The 13,887-nt window shown below is 36.3% G+C and overlaps 2 protein-coding genes across 2 annotated transcripts in view; both read right to left on the minus strand.

Moving 5' to 3' along the window:
- Positions 1-3,344, minus strand: part of LOC149775619 (uncharacterized) — a 51,164-nt gene extending 47,820 nt beyond the window's left edge. Inside the window, exons 1-2 of the mRNA XM_089943501.1 lie at positions 3,247-3,344; positions 1,174-1,193 (exon numbers count right to left, since the gene is read on the minus strand). Of these exons, the coding sequence (XP_089799627.1) occupies positions 1,174-1,193; positions 3,247-3,344 (118 nt within the window). The remainder of the gene's footprint in view (positions 1-1,173; positions 1,194-3,246) is intronic.
- Positions 3,345-3,685: 341 nt separating this feature from the next.
- The window catches only part of LOC149775620 (uncharacterized), a 28,241-nt gene continuing 18,039 nt past the window's right edge, over positions 3,686-13,887 (minus strand). The window contains exons 7-10 of the mRNA XM_089943502.1: positions 10,846-10,920; positions 9,722-9,832; positions 5,702-5,816; positions 3,686-4,004 (exon numbers count right to left, since the gene is read on the minus strand). Coding sequence (XP_089799628.1) covers positions 3,686-4,004; positions 5,702-5,816; positions 9,722-9,832; positions 10,846-10,920 — 620 coding nt within the window. The remainder of the gene's footprint in view (positions 4,005-5,701; positions 5,817-9,721; positions 9,833-10,845; positions 10,921-13,887) is intronic.

Genomic DNA, 13,887 nt, shown 5'->3' on the forward strand with positions numbered 1-13,887 from the left:
GAAATCTCGCATTGTTCTATGCCATTTCCATAGTTACTGGTCATGAATGAGAACAACATTATGATCATGCATATTATTTTCTCATATATATGAAGTTCTGCACCAGGAACCAAAGATACTGCATGAAAGATATATACGTTGTTTGCAATAGCCTGTGTTGGAAGTCCCATTATTTTTATTGGTTCAAGAAATTGAAACTGCTAAAATGTAGCAATGAATGTTAAAATTTGATCTTCTAGTAACTTAGTTAAACTCACTATCTTGCACACACCTGTTCCAGGAGACTATATTAATGATTTCTAATATTAAGCTTTACATATGTATACGCAGATCAATATCAATTTCATTTGACTGGAAATAAACTAATAAGTTCCAAGATAACTATTACATGACCGCATTATTAACAGTCAACGGTTGTTTGGAAAATGTCATGACCAGTACATCATATATTATTGGTATTACCTATATTTCATATTTACATAAAAGTCACCAGTACCACTACAAACATTTTAAAGCATATTTATGATTATTTTGTCTTGCAGATAGATAGCATATATATCCAGTAGCAAACAATGTCCTTCATTGCAACACATGTTGAAAATAAACATAAAAAATAACTTAGAAGAATTAGAAAATAGGCAGAACTTTGCCTTGTACTTTTCATACTTGGTATATGGTTAGCTATTCCAAAATTTTAATTTTTACAGCTGAGTAGATGATTTATATAATAAAATATCATTATATGCTGACAGTTCAGGGATGATCATAAAATAAACAGAGGATATAAGTACCGTTACAACAAGTTGTAGTTGTGTTGAGATTTGGATTTTTAACATAGCTTTAACAAATTTTCAGTTGTATAATGCTGCAGTGTGGCAGTTAATAGTGATGTCTAGCACTGGGGTATCATGCCACAGACATGTAGCATCATGTCCCACCCAGTCACATTATCCTTACACCAGGCTGACCAGTCCTAACCTCTTAATGCTGAGCACCTAGCGAGGCAGCTGTTAGTACCATTTTTATAGGTCTTTGGTATGACTCTGCCAGGTTTCAAAACCCGCGACCTCCCATATCCAAGGTGGCCACTCAAACTGCTAGGCCACATGAATGGTACCATTAAAATAAGAGCTCGACAATTATGATGACAACAATAGCAGCTACAACTACTACCTCCTGGTACTATCACACAGCTAAAATAGAACAAAATAAAATAATAACATGAAATTCAATACAAATAATCATCACCATTAGCATGATCATAATTATCATTGTCAGGTTAGGATCTGAATTTGATTTACTGTATTGGTGTGTTGCATTTGGAATTTCATCTTAATTTTTGCACAAATTCTAACAAACTTCTATGTGTTTAAGTCCATGATTATGCACAGCTGAAGCCAATTACATAAAAAAGATGTTATGAAATATCCAAAGAAGGATTATAATATCAGAATTATGTCTTTATACAGTGATCTATGCAATATGGGTTTTTATTGAACTTTCATTCGTACTGTGTTGCAAAAGCTGTATTATAATAAACTCCTTTAATTTTGTATCTCATCCAATGCAGGTTCTTCAACGCAACATTGACTAGTACAATAAAACTCCATATTGTGCAGATCACTACTTAAAAACATCTTAAAAGTAATCTAGTGTATGGCATGACTGTCAAATATATCTAAGTTATGAATTATACAGTATGAAGGTGATGTCTCATGCAAGAGACATTTCTACTATGGCACACAATCAAGCCTGGACATGGTGTCAACTTGATATGCACATTGCAAGGGCTTATTCTACAATGTGTGCTTACAAAGTTTGTGAAGTACACTGGTAGTGTCACAGGCTCTTAATGCATGAATGGCTGAAGACAGCCAAATTATGCCTCCCAACTTAACAGCAACTGTATTAATTGAGATGAATCTCTGTTAATTAGTGGTTTTCTTCCCTGAAGAAAAGAGTGCATAAAGACTTCTGTTAACTGTCCTTTGCTGAAGAAATATTGCAGCTGGACAATAATGTCCAAGTCAACACATTAACCTACTTTATAAAGTGGGTGAATCAGCAGCAAATAATTACGAAGGATGATTTTATCGGGCAAATTCAGCAAAAGTTGACAGGTCCTACCTGAGAATGAGGTTGGAAGTTGCATAGTCTGGTGACTGTCCGGGTAGCAACCACAAGACCAACTAGATTCAACTCCATGTTTTGTGAGGCCATGTCATGAAAACATAAAGATGAAAATGTGGACTACCGACTGATTCCATTATATCTTTAATTGTGACAATGCTCTGATATAGCTTGTATTTCATAAGCTTAAATCCTCACCAGATGTACCTGTTCCATGTGACAGACCAGAATATACCAACTGGATTCCCTTTAGCCAGGAAAGCAACATTTGTGGGATTATGTCCTGTTTCACTGGTTTAGTGGATGGAACAGTCTCTGGCCTCTGGACTGAATGACTACATTTGCTTCTGATAAATCCAAAAAGCACATACTGGATCCTGTAACCTTGCCTCTCTTGAAACATCAATCAATGAGAAGAGCAGTAAGTTATTTTCTGGTTGCCAGTAGATGGAAGCCTGTTCTTAGCAATCAAACTTGGTTGTGACATTAAAATGACTGAAAAGTCAGAACAAAACTGGAGATAGTTTGGATCTATGGACAGAGAGACAGATCTCTCTTACTCCTGATGCTGAAGCCAAGGTTATCAGGAAGCATGTTTTACATTATAGTTGCTTCTGCAGGACAGTGGACAGAGGCAACAACTTAAGTTGAGCCACATCATGACAGATAATAGATTCTACTTGGGGACTAGGTTGTGTGTGAAGTCAGGATAGATCAAAGTTAGTTAGGAAGTCTGAGAGATCTTTTGTTGTGACTAATGTTAAGACACCCATGGAGTCAGAAATTGTGGAACGATGTCCCTTAATAGTTATTGAGCTAGCTTCCTACTTTCAAAGAGAAAAAGAAAGAAATTAACCAGCTCAGGAATGGGGGCTGACAGTGGTGGGGCATCATTTGCACATCAAACGTCACAAGAAATGTGCCATTTCACCTCATATACTTTTAAATTGGAGGTAAATCTAGCTGATGATATCATCTCGACAACTGACAACTGTAAGTTTTTCTATGCAAGGTCTGTCGGACAAAAGCCATGCATAAAGTTAGAAGTTTCTCCAGACGTGGGTGAAGATTAGCAACTGTAGCTGTTTCAGACGCTCTGGATTCACTAGGAATTACCTGGGCATGTCTGTTGTCGAGTCAAGCAAATCAGTGACCCATGATTTGTCTAACTGGAGAAGGGCAATCAGGATTATTCTGTAATCTGTACCCCTCATTTTGTAGATTTATTTAACTTTGGAATTGGAACTGTTGGAGGGAAAGGCAAAGGCCCAGATTCCCTCTTAGTCAAATGAACGGTTGTTGACAGCCCATGCATTCGGATCTGGGAATGGGGAGATGAAGGTGGGCAGCTTGTTATTCCACCTTGTCACAAACAGGTCTACCAGTTGACCCCACAGGTTGCACACATTGAAGGAAGATAAATGGATGGAGGGATCACACTGTGGAGTAGCTCTCCCCTCTCTGACAGAGAATCAGCCAGAACAATGGGTCTGCCCAGAACATGCATAGTGTGGTGACAACATCAACATGCGTTGTTTGGTGCCTTCATTCCACCTCATTTACAAAGGTAACTGATCACCACTGAATTATCTGGCATTTTTGGGACTGTCTTCGAATTAAGACTGTCTTGCAAAAGACGAGAGGTTTTGAGGATTGCTGTCATTTCCAAATGGTTGTTTTGAATGGTTCTCTCTTTTTGTGTCCACTTGACAATGACCATCTTGAAGTGGGCCCTAATCCTGACAAGCTTGCATCTGTCTATATTGTGACTTATGGTTGTGGAGTTTCCAACAAAATTTTCAGTGCTAGATATTTGCTGTTCTGCCACTGAATCAAGAAGTGTCTGATTTCCATTCAGATCTTTATCTGCAGATCTAATAGATAAGAAATTAGACACCACTGAAAAAGGAGGGACAGCCGCAAAGGGTGCATGTTGAGGTGGCCGAGATTCATGAGATCTGCTGCTGCTGCATTGAAGATGCAGGAGTTAAAAGAACTCTGTCGCCTGGATAAAATATTTTGAAGAAGCTCCGACACTTGGACAATGCAGTCAATATGTTTGGGAGAAAGACAGACTAGGTTCATACGGATGAGGAACTCCATACCCAAATGAATGAAATATTCGGATGGTACAAGGCTGACTTGTTCATATTTACTATCCACCCTACTTTGAATGAGACCAAAAAGGTTGTGCACATCATGAATAAAACCAAATGTACCAAGTTTCCACAGGATGTCATCTAAGTACAGTGATGTCCTACCTAGATGAGGATGTCTTGCAAAAAAGGGTGATAATGGAATCTAATGTTAAGTCACAATCAAAAGAGCTGAAGTTGAGGACAAAAGATAAGACACAAAACTGAAACACTGCTCCCTTGTAGGAGAAATGCATGAATTTTCTTGTATTTTCTTGATGTTTTATGAATGGGTATGTGGAAGTATGCATCAGACAATTCCACAATTATTGGGTATTCGTTTGTCTGTACGGACAAGTGGATAGACCTTGCTGCTTCCATTGTGAACCTTCAGGCTTTTATGAATACATTGAGATTGCTTAAATCTATAATAGGGTGAAATTTTCCAATGGCATTCTTGATCAAGAACAGTTTGAAATAGAAGCACATGGAAGCTGTTTATCAAACGATCTCTACCACCCTTTTGTCTAGTAATGTCTTTATCTCTTTCTGGAATATGCTGGCCTTGATGGGGTTGGTCACAATCTGTCGTGAAAGGGACTGATGAGAGGGGAGGGGGCTGGCTGAACAAGATGTGGAGCCCCTCCAAAACCTATTCTTGTGAAGGAATAAATTGGTCCATAAGCTGTGGAGCAGAAGGAACCTGGAACTCACCTGCAGGCTGCCAGTGGTATAAGTTGTTGCATGGATTTGCGAGGCCAGGAGGAGAATACCCGTTTCTGTCTCCACTCCCTGCCTGTCTGACAGAAGTAGGAATAGACAATTTCCAATTGGTCACTCTGCTTTTGTATGGTCATTGCATCTGAGTATAAGTTCTAACATATCTCTGATGCTTGTCATCCCATCTGAGGCTGCTTATGACGAGAGCGAGCCGAGAACAGATTTTCTACAAATAACTGTAGAGGCAACTCCTTTGCTATCCTGTTTTCTGATTTTCTCCACAATTCCCCAAATACAAGTGGGGACCCAAAAGGGGAGGGAAGAAGCGCAAAGTTGCTATGTGATGTTATTTGATTGATGCAGATTGCTACTGAGTATCCCTTAAATGTAAGTTACTGTTAGGGTGTTAGCCTTAGCGTGATAGACACTTTATTAATGACTTTAGAGAAGTGACTGACTGCATCCAAAAGTGATCATTTACTGCCTTCTCTGCCACTCAGCATATTGTGAGAGGCCAGATCCAATAGATAAAAAATAGAAACCACATTCTGTACAAGTTTTGATGTGGTGTTGACAACTTGTCTGTCTGCCTTGTAACAGAGAGGTGATGACAAATTAACAGCAGTGAAATCTTTCTGAAGGCTAGGAATATCTATATGAGAGTGTTTAACCTGTACCATTACGGAGAAAAGGTGTTCAGAAGTTGACTTACTGACCTTCCCACTAATTCTGCTTTCTTCAAAGACTTACGTACAATCCTAAAGGATGAATCTACATCATCTACATCACCTTCATCCTTATCATCCAAGGCCTTGATTTTGAAAGTTATATCTGTATTTGGCAGTGGGATACAACAAATTTCTTATATGGCTGCTTTGAAACCGATTTCAGTTCTTTCCATGGCTGGATCAGAATTATTTATGAGAGACTTAAGTCAGTAATGGTCACTGACTTGAGTGTCCTCTTCCTCCAGTGGGTATGTCCCAGCATATGTCATACTGTAAAGCAAAGACAACGCTGTCTCATCAGCATGCATTGCCAAAAATCATCTGGAAGGTTACAAAAGGTAGTCTGGGGTCAATCCAGACATATTGTATACTAATATGATTGTCTGGCATGGCTGGCTGGGTTGGCACAGACAAATTGGTTGGTCTGCTTGACCAGTTGGGCTGGCTAGGCTGTTGTGCTTGTGCACATTGAACCAGCATCATGGGTGCTTCCAGGTTGGTAGAATGGCTAGAAGGAGGGCTGGATGACAGACTGGTAGCAGGCATTAGCATAAGAAATTGTGGCTGATGATATGGATGAATGATGACTGAAACACATACTATATCTACTTTGTAGGAATGCCTAGATGGTTACACTGACAGCTGGTACTGCAAATACATTACTGTGGTTAACTCATTGGCCAGACAGCTGGATGGGTTGATCAATAGCTGAAGCAGTAAATAATTCACCATAGAAAGATGCTGCCAAGACTGGTTGGCAAAGTCATAAAACACTCCCATATGCTCAGTGGTAGCACCTATATCACATCAGTGCAGGAAGCTGGACTTACACCCAATGGGGTACTTAAATTTGTTCCATATAACCTCATTGAATCTGCTTGTCAACTTTGGATCAAGCCCTTTTTTCCTTGCCAATGTCAGAGCTCTTTTACAAGAACAATGGAATATACATTAACTATCTGCAAAGAGCGCACCTTACAGGTTTTGAGTGATGAGTATTTAGTGTAGGCAAGGCAGGATTCATGACTGACTTCTGTCACCTATTTATAATTCCTGCATTTTTTACATTTAATAGAAGTGTTGTCATAGACTATCTGAAAATATAAAGAACAAAACACACCTGGTGTAAATACAATGTGAGATGACTAATATTAAAAAATGAATGTATAATATCTTAGACATCCCAAATCAACAATAGTCTGCAAATGGAAAAAGTAAAAAACCAATTACCAATCAACAAGAACTGAACAAATTGGTAATTAAATATACACTGATAATATTATAAATATATTATAAATATATCAGAAAAAAGGGATAATGTGTGTGAATAGGTGAACCTATGAACAAAAATAGCTGTACAGTAGTACAATGTAGCTGTAGAAAGGTGTTACGGATTTAAACACGTCATATGACGTGGTAACAAAGTTACACAAATTATCTGAAACTGCTCCAGCAGCCTATATGATCGGAGCATCTTCCTCTGATGTGGGAGGTCGTGGGTTCGAACCCTGGCCACGTCATACCAAAGACTTATAAAAATGGTGCTAACAACTACCCTGCTTGGCATTCAGCAGTAACAGAAGAGATTAGTGTTAGGAGTGGTCAACCTGGTGTCAGGGTAATGTGAGTGGGTATGACATGATGCTACAAGTCTGTGGCATGATGCATACATGCCAATCCCTGGCAAGGAAAAAGTGTAATCCAAGTGGACAAAAAAGTAATCCAAGCAGAAAAAGAATAATCCACATATAACATGATACAATTCAATGAGCATATGTACAAAATCATTTATTTACCCCTCTGATCTTTTAGCATCAATTACTCTTCAAGTTTTCATATGTAGCATTTTTAGCTTTAAAAAGAACAGACTCTCAAAACACTTTCTACCAGCTGAGATTACGAATGTTCTGCACACCAGTAGAGCACTAAGTGCTGGGTTACTGGGCATGGATCTGAATTCAGTTTTATTTTTGTTAACAATACTGAACAATCTCTCACAGTCAGTGCCATTGCTCATCAACTCTGTCTGCATGAAGTACATTGTCAGGTAGAATGCCAACTTGACACTTCAGGAGTTCTCCTAATTTATTGGCAGCCTTTCCTGCAGCAAGGTGCATGAAATGACAGGGACAACCTGATATGTACACTGATGGAGACATTTTTCAAAATATAGAATGCAACTCATTTATGAATTCCAGTCATCACTGATGCAGTATCAGCTGAAAACCTCAGACAGTTCTGCCAACTTATGTTTATTTCAAAGCATTATCAAGCAAATCAAAAATATTTTATCCAGTGGAATCTACTGTTAATTCTGGTAATGAAAGAAGAGCACTCTGACTTTGCCCTTTTTGTTATCAAAGTCTCTTACAGAGACTGAGTACAACTTTTTGTTATCATAATCACTACTTCTGTCTGTGGCAATACTAAATGACCCAATTTTCATGGCTTCTGCAATTTTAAGTGAAGCATCTTCTGCTAAACACCAAATAATATTAGAAGATTTTGTTCTTGCACATGCATATTTTCTGCAATTTTGGAATCAAGAAACATTAGTCAGAACAAAGGACTAGAGGTTAGCCTGTGTTCTATTAAGAACTCAATATACAACGCCTATGCATTTATCAAATTCTTGTCCGCAATTGAGTTCTGCTGTAAAAAAAGAAGTTACCCTAGTGCTGGAATTAGTAAAACATGCTAATTCAAGGTTTCTTTGTTTTACCACCATGACCAAAATTAAAATCCTTTCGACACAGCCTGCAAGGACATGAATCTGCCCTAGAATGGAACGCTGTGTTATGTAATTCATGTATTCATCTTTGAATTGGATTTTTGTCTTTTTTTAATCCATCTGTGAAATTATTTGAAAAACATTTTTGCTCTAACACATGCATCAACTATAATAAATGTGACAACTTTTAGCTTTTAGCGCCAGACTGGTTCTGTACCAGATATGAATTAGAACAAAAAATCTGCGAGCAAAGATTAAAAATTAGAAAACCGGTCTGTTCTCTCCTAACTAAGCAAACAGCTGCTATAAATAGAAACCAAGGTCAAAAGTGTGATGGTTGGCTTGTACAATGATGCCCCACTGCTAGACAGATTATACACTGCCACACTGCAGACATTGCAGCGATATGACTAAAACTGCTGTAGCTACGTTAAAAATCCAAATCACACACACACACAAAATATCTGAAATTTACCAACAAAAAAAAAAATGTAGTATATGATACACAGTATGATTCTTTGATTCACTGTACAAAAAAAGATGGATAAAAAAATAAATAAAAAAATTCACAGATTCTCTGAGGCTTGTTGAAATGGTCAATATCCTGTATATGTAGCACCACTGACTGAACATAGAGGAGGTAATTTGTAAGAGTTACTTCCCTTTGTATATACAAATTTTTGTACCTGGATGTTTTTTTTAAACCTATGAAAGGACTGGATTCAGGAGGTAGCAACTGTAATTCCTAAAGTTAATGTCATTGAGTAATGTATTTAACAGAGAAATTCTAATTACTGTAATGGTTTAAATCCTAACTGTTCAAGAATTTTAAATTCTGATTACCATGGTAACCTGGCCAATTAAAAAGTCAAAATAAAATTTCCACAACTAATTTTCTTTGTGATTGTTGAAGCAATTATATTTACAAAGGTATAATAAGTTGTGTAAATGTGGGAAGCAGTATCCCCTTAACTTCAGCTTCTTAATAATAATAATGTTAAATGAACTATTTCAACGTAAAATTGAAAACATTAAAAATGAGTATTTCTACTAACCTGCCAGATCAGTTGAGCTTTCAGGCAGATTTATGACAGAGGAGGAAGACCCTGCAGAATACCATTTACCTGAATCTGAGAGAAAATAATAATTTTATGCTGTAATGCTATGAGAACTGCCTCGAAAATGGTTGACAAAATTGTGAGTAAAACAATGATATCTCAAAAACAGTCAAGTTTCTAAACATACAGTAAATGAAAATATACAGTAAATATACATACCAAGATTACTTGGGGGTGGAACTGAGCCAAAAGGTGTTGAAGGATGTTTACCATATGAGATGTATGCTGAATCATCTGATAAACTGGCATTTGACTCGCTTTTTCTCAGTGCTAAAAAGATTCAAATATCATATAAGTTGGTTGTGCCAGAGAACTTTGATCAAATTCTGGTGAAATGGATCTTGCAGAGCACTCAATAATAGCTAGCAGACTAGATTTATGACATGCATGACCTAGTTATTAGGAAGTGAGCACTGACAGCTAAAATCATATTGCAATATATTACGATATCGATGATTTGTATAGCAATTATGAATTAATACATATTATTGCCAGTGATACGAATATCCACCGTCACAGACCTGCTGAGCACATGTGGTTTACTATATTAAATAAACACGTTCTACAAAATGTGGTTCTCCTTATTTTTGAAAATTAAAGATAAGGAGGATCATGCTTATGGTCAGATAAAAAAGAGTTTGTAGGTAAAATATAAGCAATGAAAAATAACATTCAAATTAACAACTGAAACTAGATTTCACTTAATCTCCAAAGATTGACAAGCTTCACATGCTGTTAACTTATGGCTAAAAGACAGGATTTGACCTGCAAACCAATTTTTCTAGAGCAAGTTGGACATAACAGACAAACTTGGGCCAATACTCACAGATGGATGGTGGCAGCACTTATCACAAGACTAGTACTGGTTTTGGAATACATTACACTTTCAAAGCGCCTACTACATACTGTCAGTCATTCCTCAATTTCACAATCTGGTTTACATTTAAAATCAAAGCGATTCCCGAGATCACTCTTTGCATGCTTACTGGTTACATGCTCTAGATTCCCTGATGACTGACTCTCAGCCATAGTAAGACAAGTATTTGACTGGAGATAGTGAAAGTTCTCACTTCCTGGTTAGTCAGTTCCACTACATGTAAAACTTGAATACATTTAGGGTTAAAATTCTGATATGGAAGAATTGTACTTATATAAACTGTGATATTGTAATATACAGAAGGGTTACAATAATCAATATATAATTACTCCACTAACAGTCATATACAACAATTTAGTCATAGAAACCAGTTATCTAAACATACTGTAAATAAAAGTATACATACTGAGGTGACTTGGGGGTGAGCCAAATGGTGTCCAAGATTGTTTACGATTGTTGTTGTTGACATGAACTTCATCCACTTTAAAAAGATGAAAAAAGCAGGATGCATCAAATGGTAATTCATATAACATTCACCATTTTAACACACCATTTTAACAATCTACAAGGGTTAAAAAGTCATATCAGTTGGATGTGCCCGAGAATTTTGATCCAATTCTGGCACAACTGATGCTATAGAAAAATAAATTATGAACAAGATGAGTAGATAATATTACATCTATGACACAGTCATATACAACAACACAGAGCAACAGAAACCATGCTCAAGGTATTTAATGGGAACATACGGATTTTTATATAAAGCACATTTCAATGTATTTCAACCGCTCCAATGGCCTAGTGGTTAGAGCGTCTGCCTCGGATGCAGGAGGTCGTGGGTTTGATCCCCTGCCCCAAGTCATACCAAAGACTTACAAAAATGGTACCAACTCATTAAAATGTAATCCCAGTATGACAACATAATAAACAAACAATAAGGTTCGAGTCAACACTCGCAATTAGCCTACTGAACTTATGTACATAATGGCACCATCACATGCACATTGTAGGTTTGATTAATCGCTGAATTAAGTACATTCGTTGGAGTCGAATCATGAGCACCATTGCGCTACACTTTAATGATATCTCCAAAATACAATAATAAAGGTTCTAAATAATGCTTTGAAAATTATGCTAATATCGTAAAAGCTGAGTTGTAGTTTGCTTTGATGTAAGCGACCTTACACAATACCTATCAACTTTCACGCTGGGAGGAGAAGAAAAAACTCCCAATTTTTGGGGTCACTCCACGCCAACCTCCTGATTTCATAATATTTTCCGATTTTTGTAGAGAACTCCTAATTTTTACATTATGTCTTTGATTTTCATTTCTTCTAAACAAGGAAAGTCCTACATGTTCTGTTGTAACATCTGTGAATTATTGTTGTGACGAAATAATTACTATAAAGAATTCACTTCTTCACTAAATAGAATGTTGAATTTAAACTTATTCATATAAATTAAACCTTTTTTTTACCCCTACAATAAAAAAATAAAGCAATAAACCACAATAATAAAATCATCCACAATTAATTTCAATCCCACAAAAGATCACTGTGAATGCTGTAACTCCAGATGCTATACGCCATTGCCATAAAAGAAACTTACAAGAGTGAACACCTGGCATTTTTATACCATATACACCAATGTTAGTTACCATTGTTCAATTAAAAGAAGGAATGAAAATACATGCAACACAGCAAATGTGTCCTCAAAAAACCTAATTTAGAATATATGTTTTATAATGAACAATACTAAATATGCTTTACGAGTTGACAATAAGGGTATAAGTTTGGATATACAAAGAGGGTAAAATAGCTTCCACATGTACGGTACTATGAGGCTGGCTATTTTGGTACCTTTAGTTCAACAAAATTGGGAATCCTTTATTTTCCAATCAATTGCGGGTGCTTGCATAATAATAATAATAATAATAATGAGGACTTTGTATAGCGCCTAATCTTTAGAAGCTCTAAGCACTTTACAACATTAGACAACACCTATAAGATAAAAAAACATATAATAATATTAATACAAAAACAAACACCATGAAATTAGAAAAACATTAAAAAATAAAAAACATGCTGAGAATATTTCAGGTAGGAAACATTATTAGGTCTTTAAGTTTGTTCTTGCATAACACACAGTAGTGTAGAATGTGGTTTCAAAGAATTATGACAGAGGGCCAATTGTTTTCACAAAATAGTTTCATGGATAAGGATTAACTTTTAATTAGTCGCACTGGTTTTCTTGCTTGTTTATTTAAGACCAATCTTTAGCTATTGTACAGTTTGACCACAGCTGATCAGAATATGAAAACAGGGCATGTCCTGGGAGAAAATAAACCATGTCACAGGGAGAAACAACAATATTTTTTTGCGAATTTCACGCATACTGGACAAGGAAGATCAATCAATATTTAGTGAAAACAAGGCTTTAAAAAGGCCACGAAAAACCTCCCAATTTTAGGTCAGAATCTCTATAAAAAATTATTCAGTCTCCCTACTTTGCTTTTGAAAAGTTTATATGTATGCCTTACACCCCATTTTACAAAACTACGATAATCATGCTAATATTATGGAATAAAAGACAATTACACATAAATGTACTGGTATAGTTACCGGTCAAAATTCCCTCTTATCACAAGCCAGTTTCAGGGTTTTAATGATTAATTGGCCTGTACTGCTGTCACAAAATGAAAGACAAATTCAAAGATTATCAACATAGTAGACGCTGAAACATCAAGCTTTCATTGTGTGGAAAGTTATGATGTTTGTTCAGCTAAAACACAAAACTAAAATTGATTGATGTTGAACTTAGTTAATCCATATGAGAATTTTAGCCTTTATTATTACCATTCTTTGTGGACATGTAAATTATGATGGTTATGTGTCTTGAACAATTAAATGTGCATACCTTTTTAAAAATATTACCTCAATTTGTAGGATTGCTTATATCACTGAAAATGAGTAACTCGTGAGCGCGTGATTCCACGTAAATGAAACAGCTATTAAGGACTGGCTGAAATGTTATCTAGAAGAATGCAATTTGGTCGAAACAACGAATAAAGTAAAATGTGCATCTAATATGTTTGGGAATAAGTAAGGATTTAAATGATGCCATGCATGTTTGCACTGCGTAAGTTCTGTACATTATAGTTCAGCATGGTCTCCCTGGTAAACTCAACTGGCCTGCGAATTATGAAGTCTGTATTTACCTTTATTTAACTTTGTGTTGGAGAAATCAGAAAATATGCACATGCAAAAAAATAACGAGATCAATCATAGTACTTTATAACAGTTTAATAATTGTTGGGTCACTGAAAGTTATTTTTACATGCCTATGTCTTAGGACATGGAAAAAATTATTGTTTCATGTCCCAAGATTTATAACCATTACAGTAGTCAATAAAAAGACCTAAAAACTGTCAAGTTTAGACATTGGCCCG

This window comes from Sinohyriopsis cumingii, chromosome 19, assembly GCF_028554795.1.
Source record: "Sinohyriopsis cumingii isolate HCF-2022 chromosome 19, ASM2855479v2, whole genome shotgun sequence".
NCBI lineage: Eukaryota > Metazoa > Mollusca > Bivalvia > Unionida > Unionidae > Sinohyriopsis > Sinohyriopsis cumingii.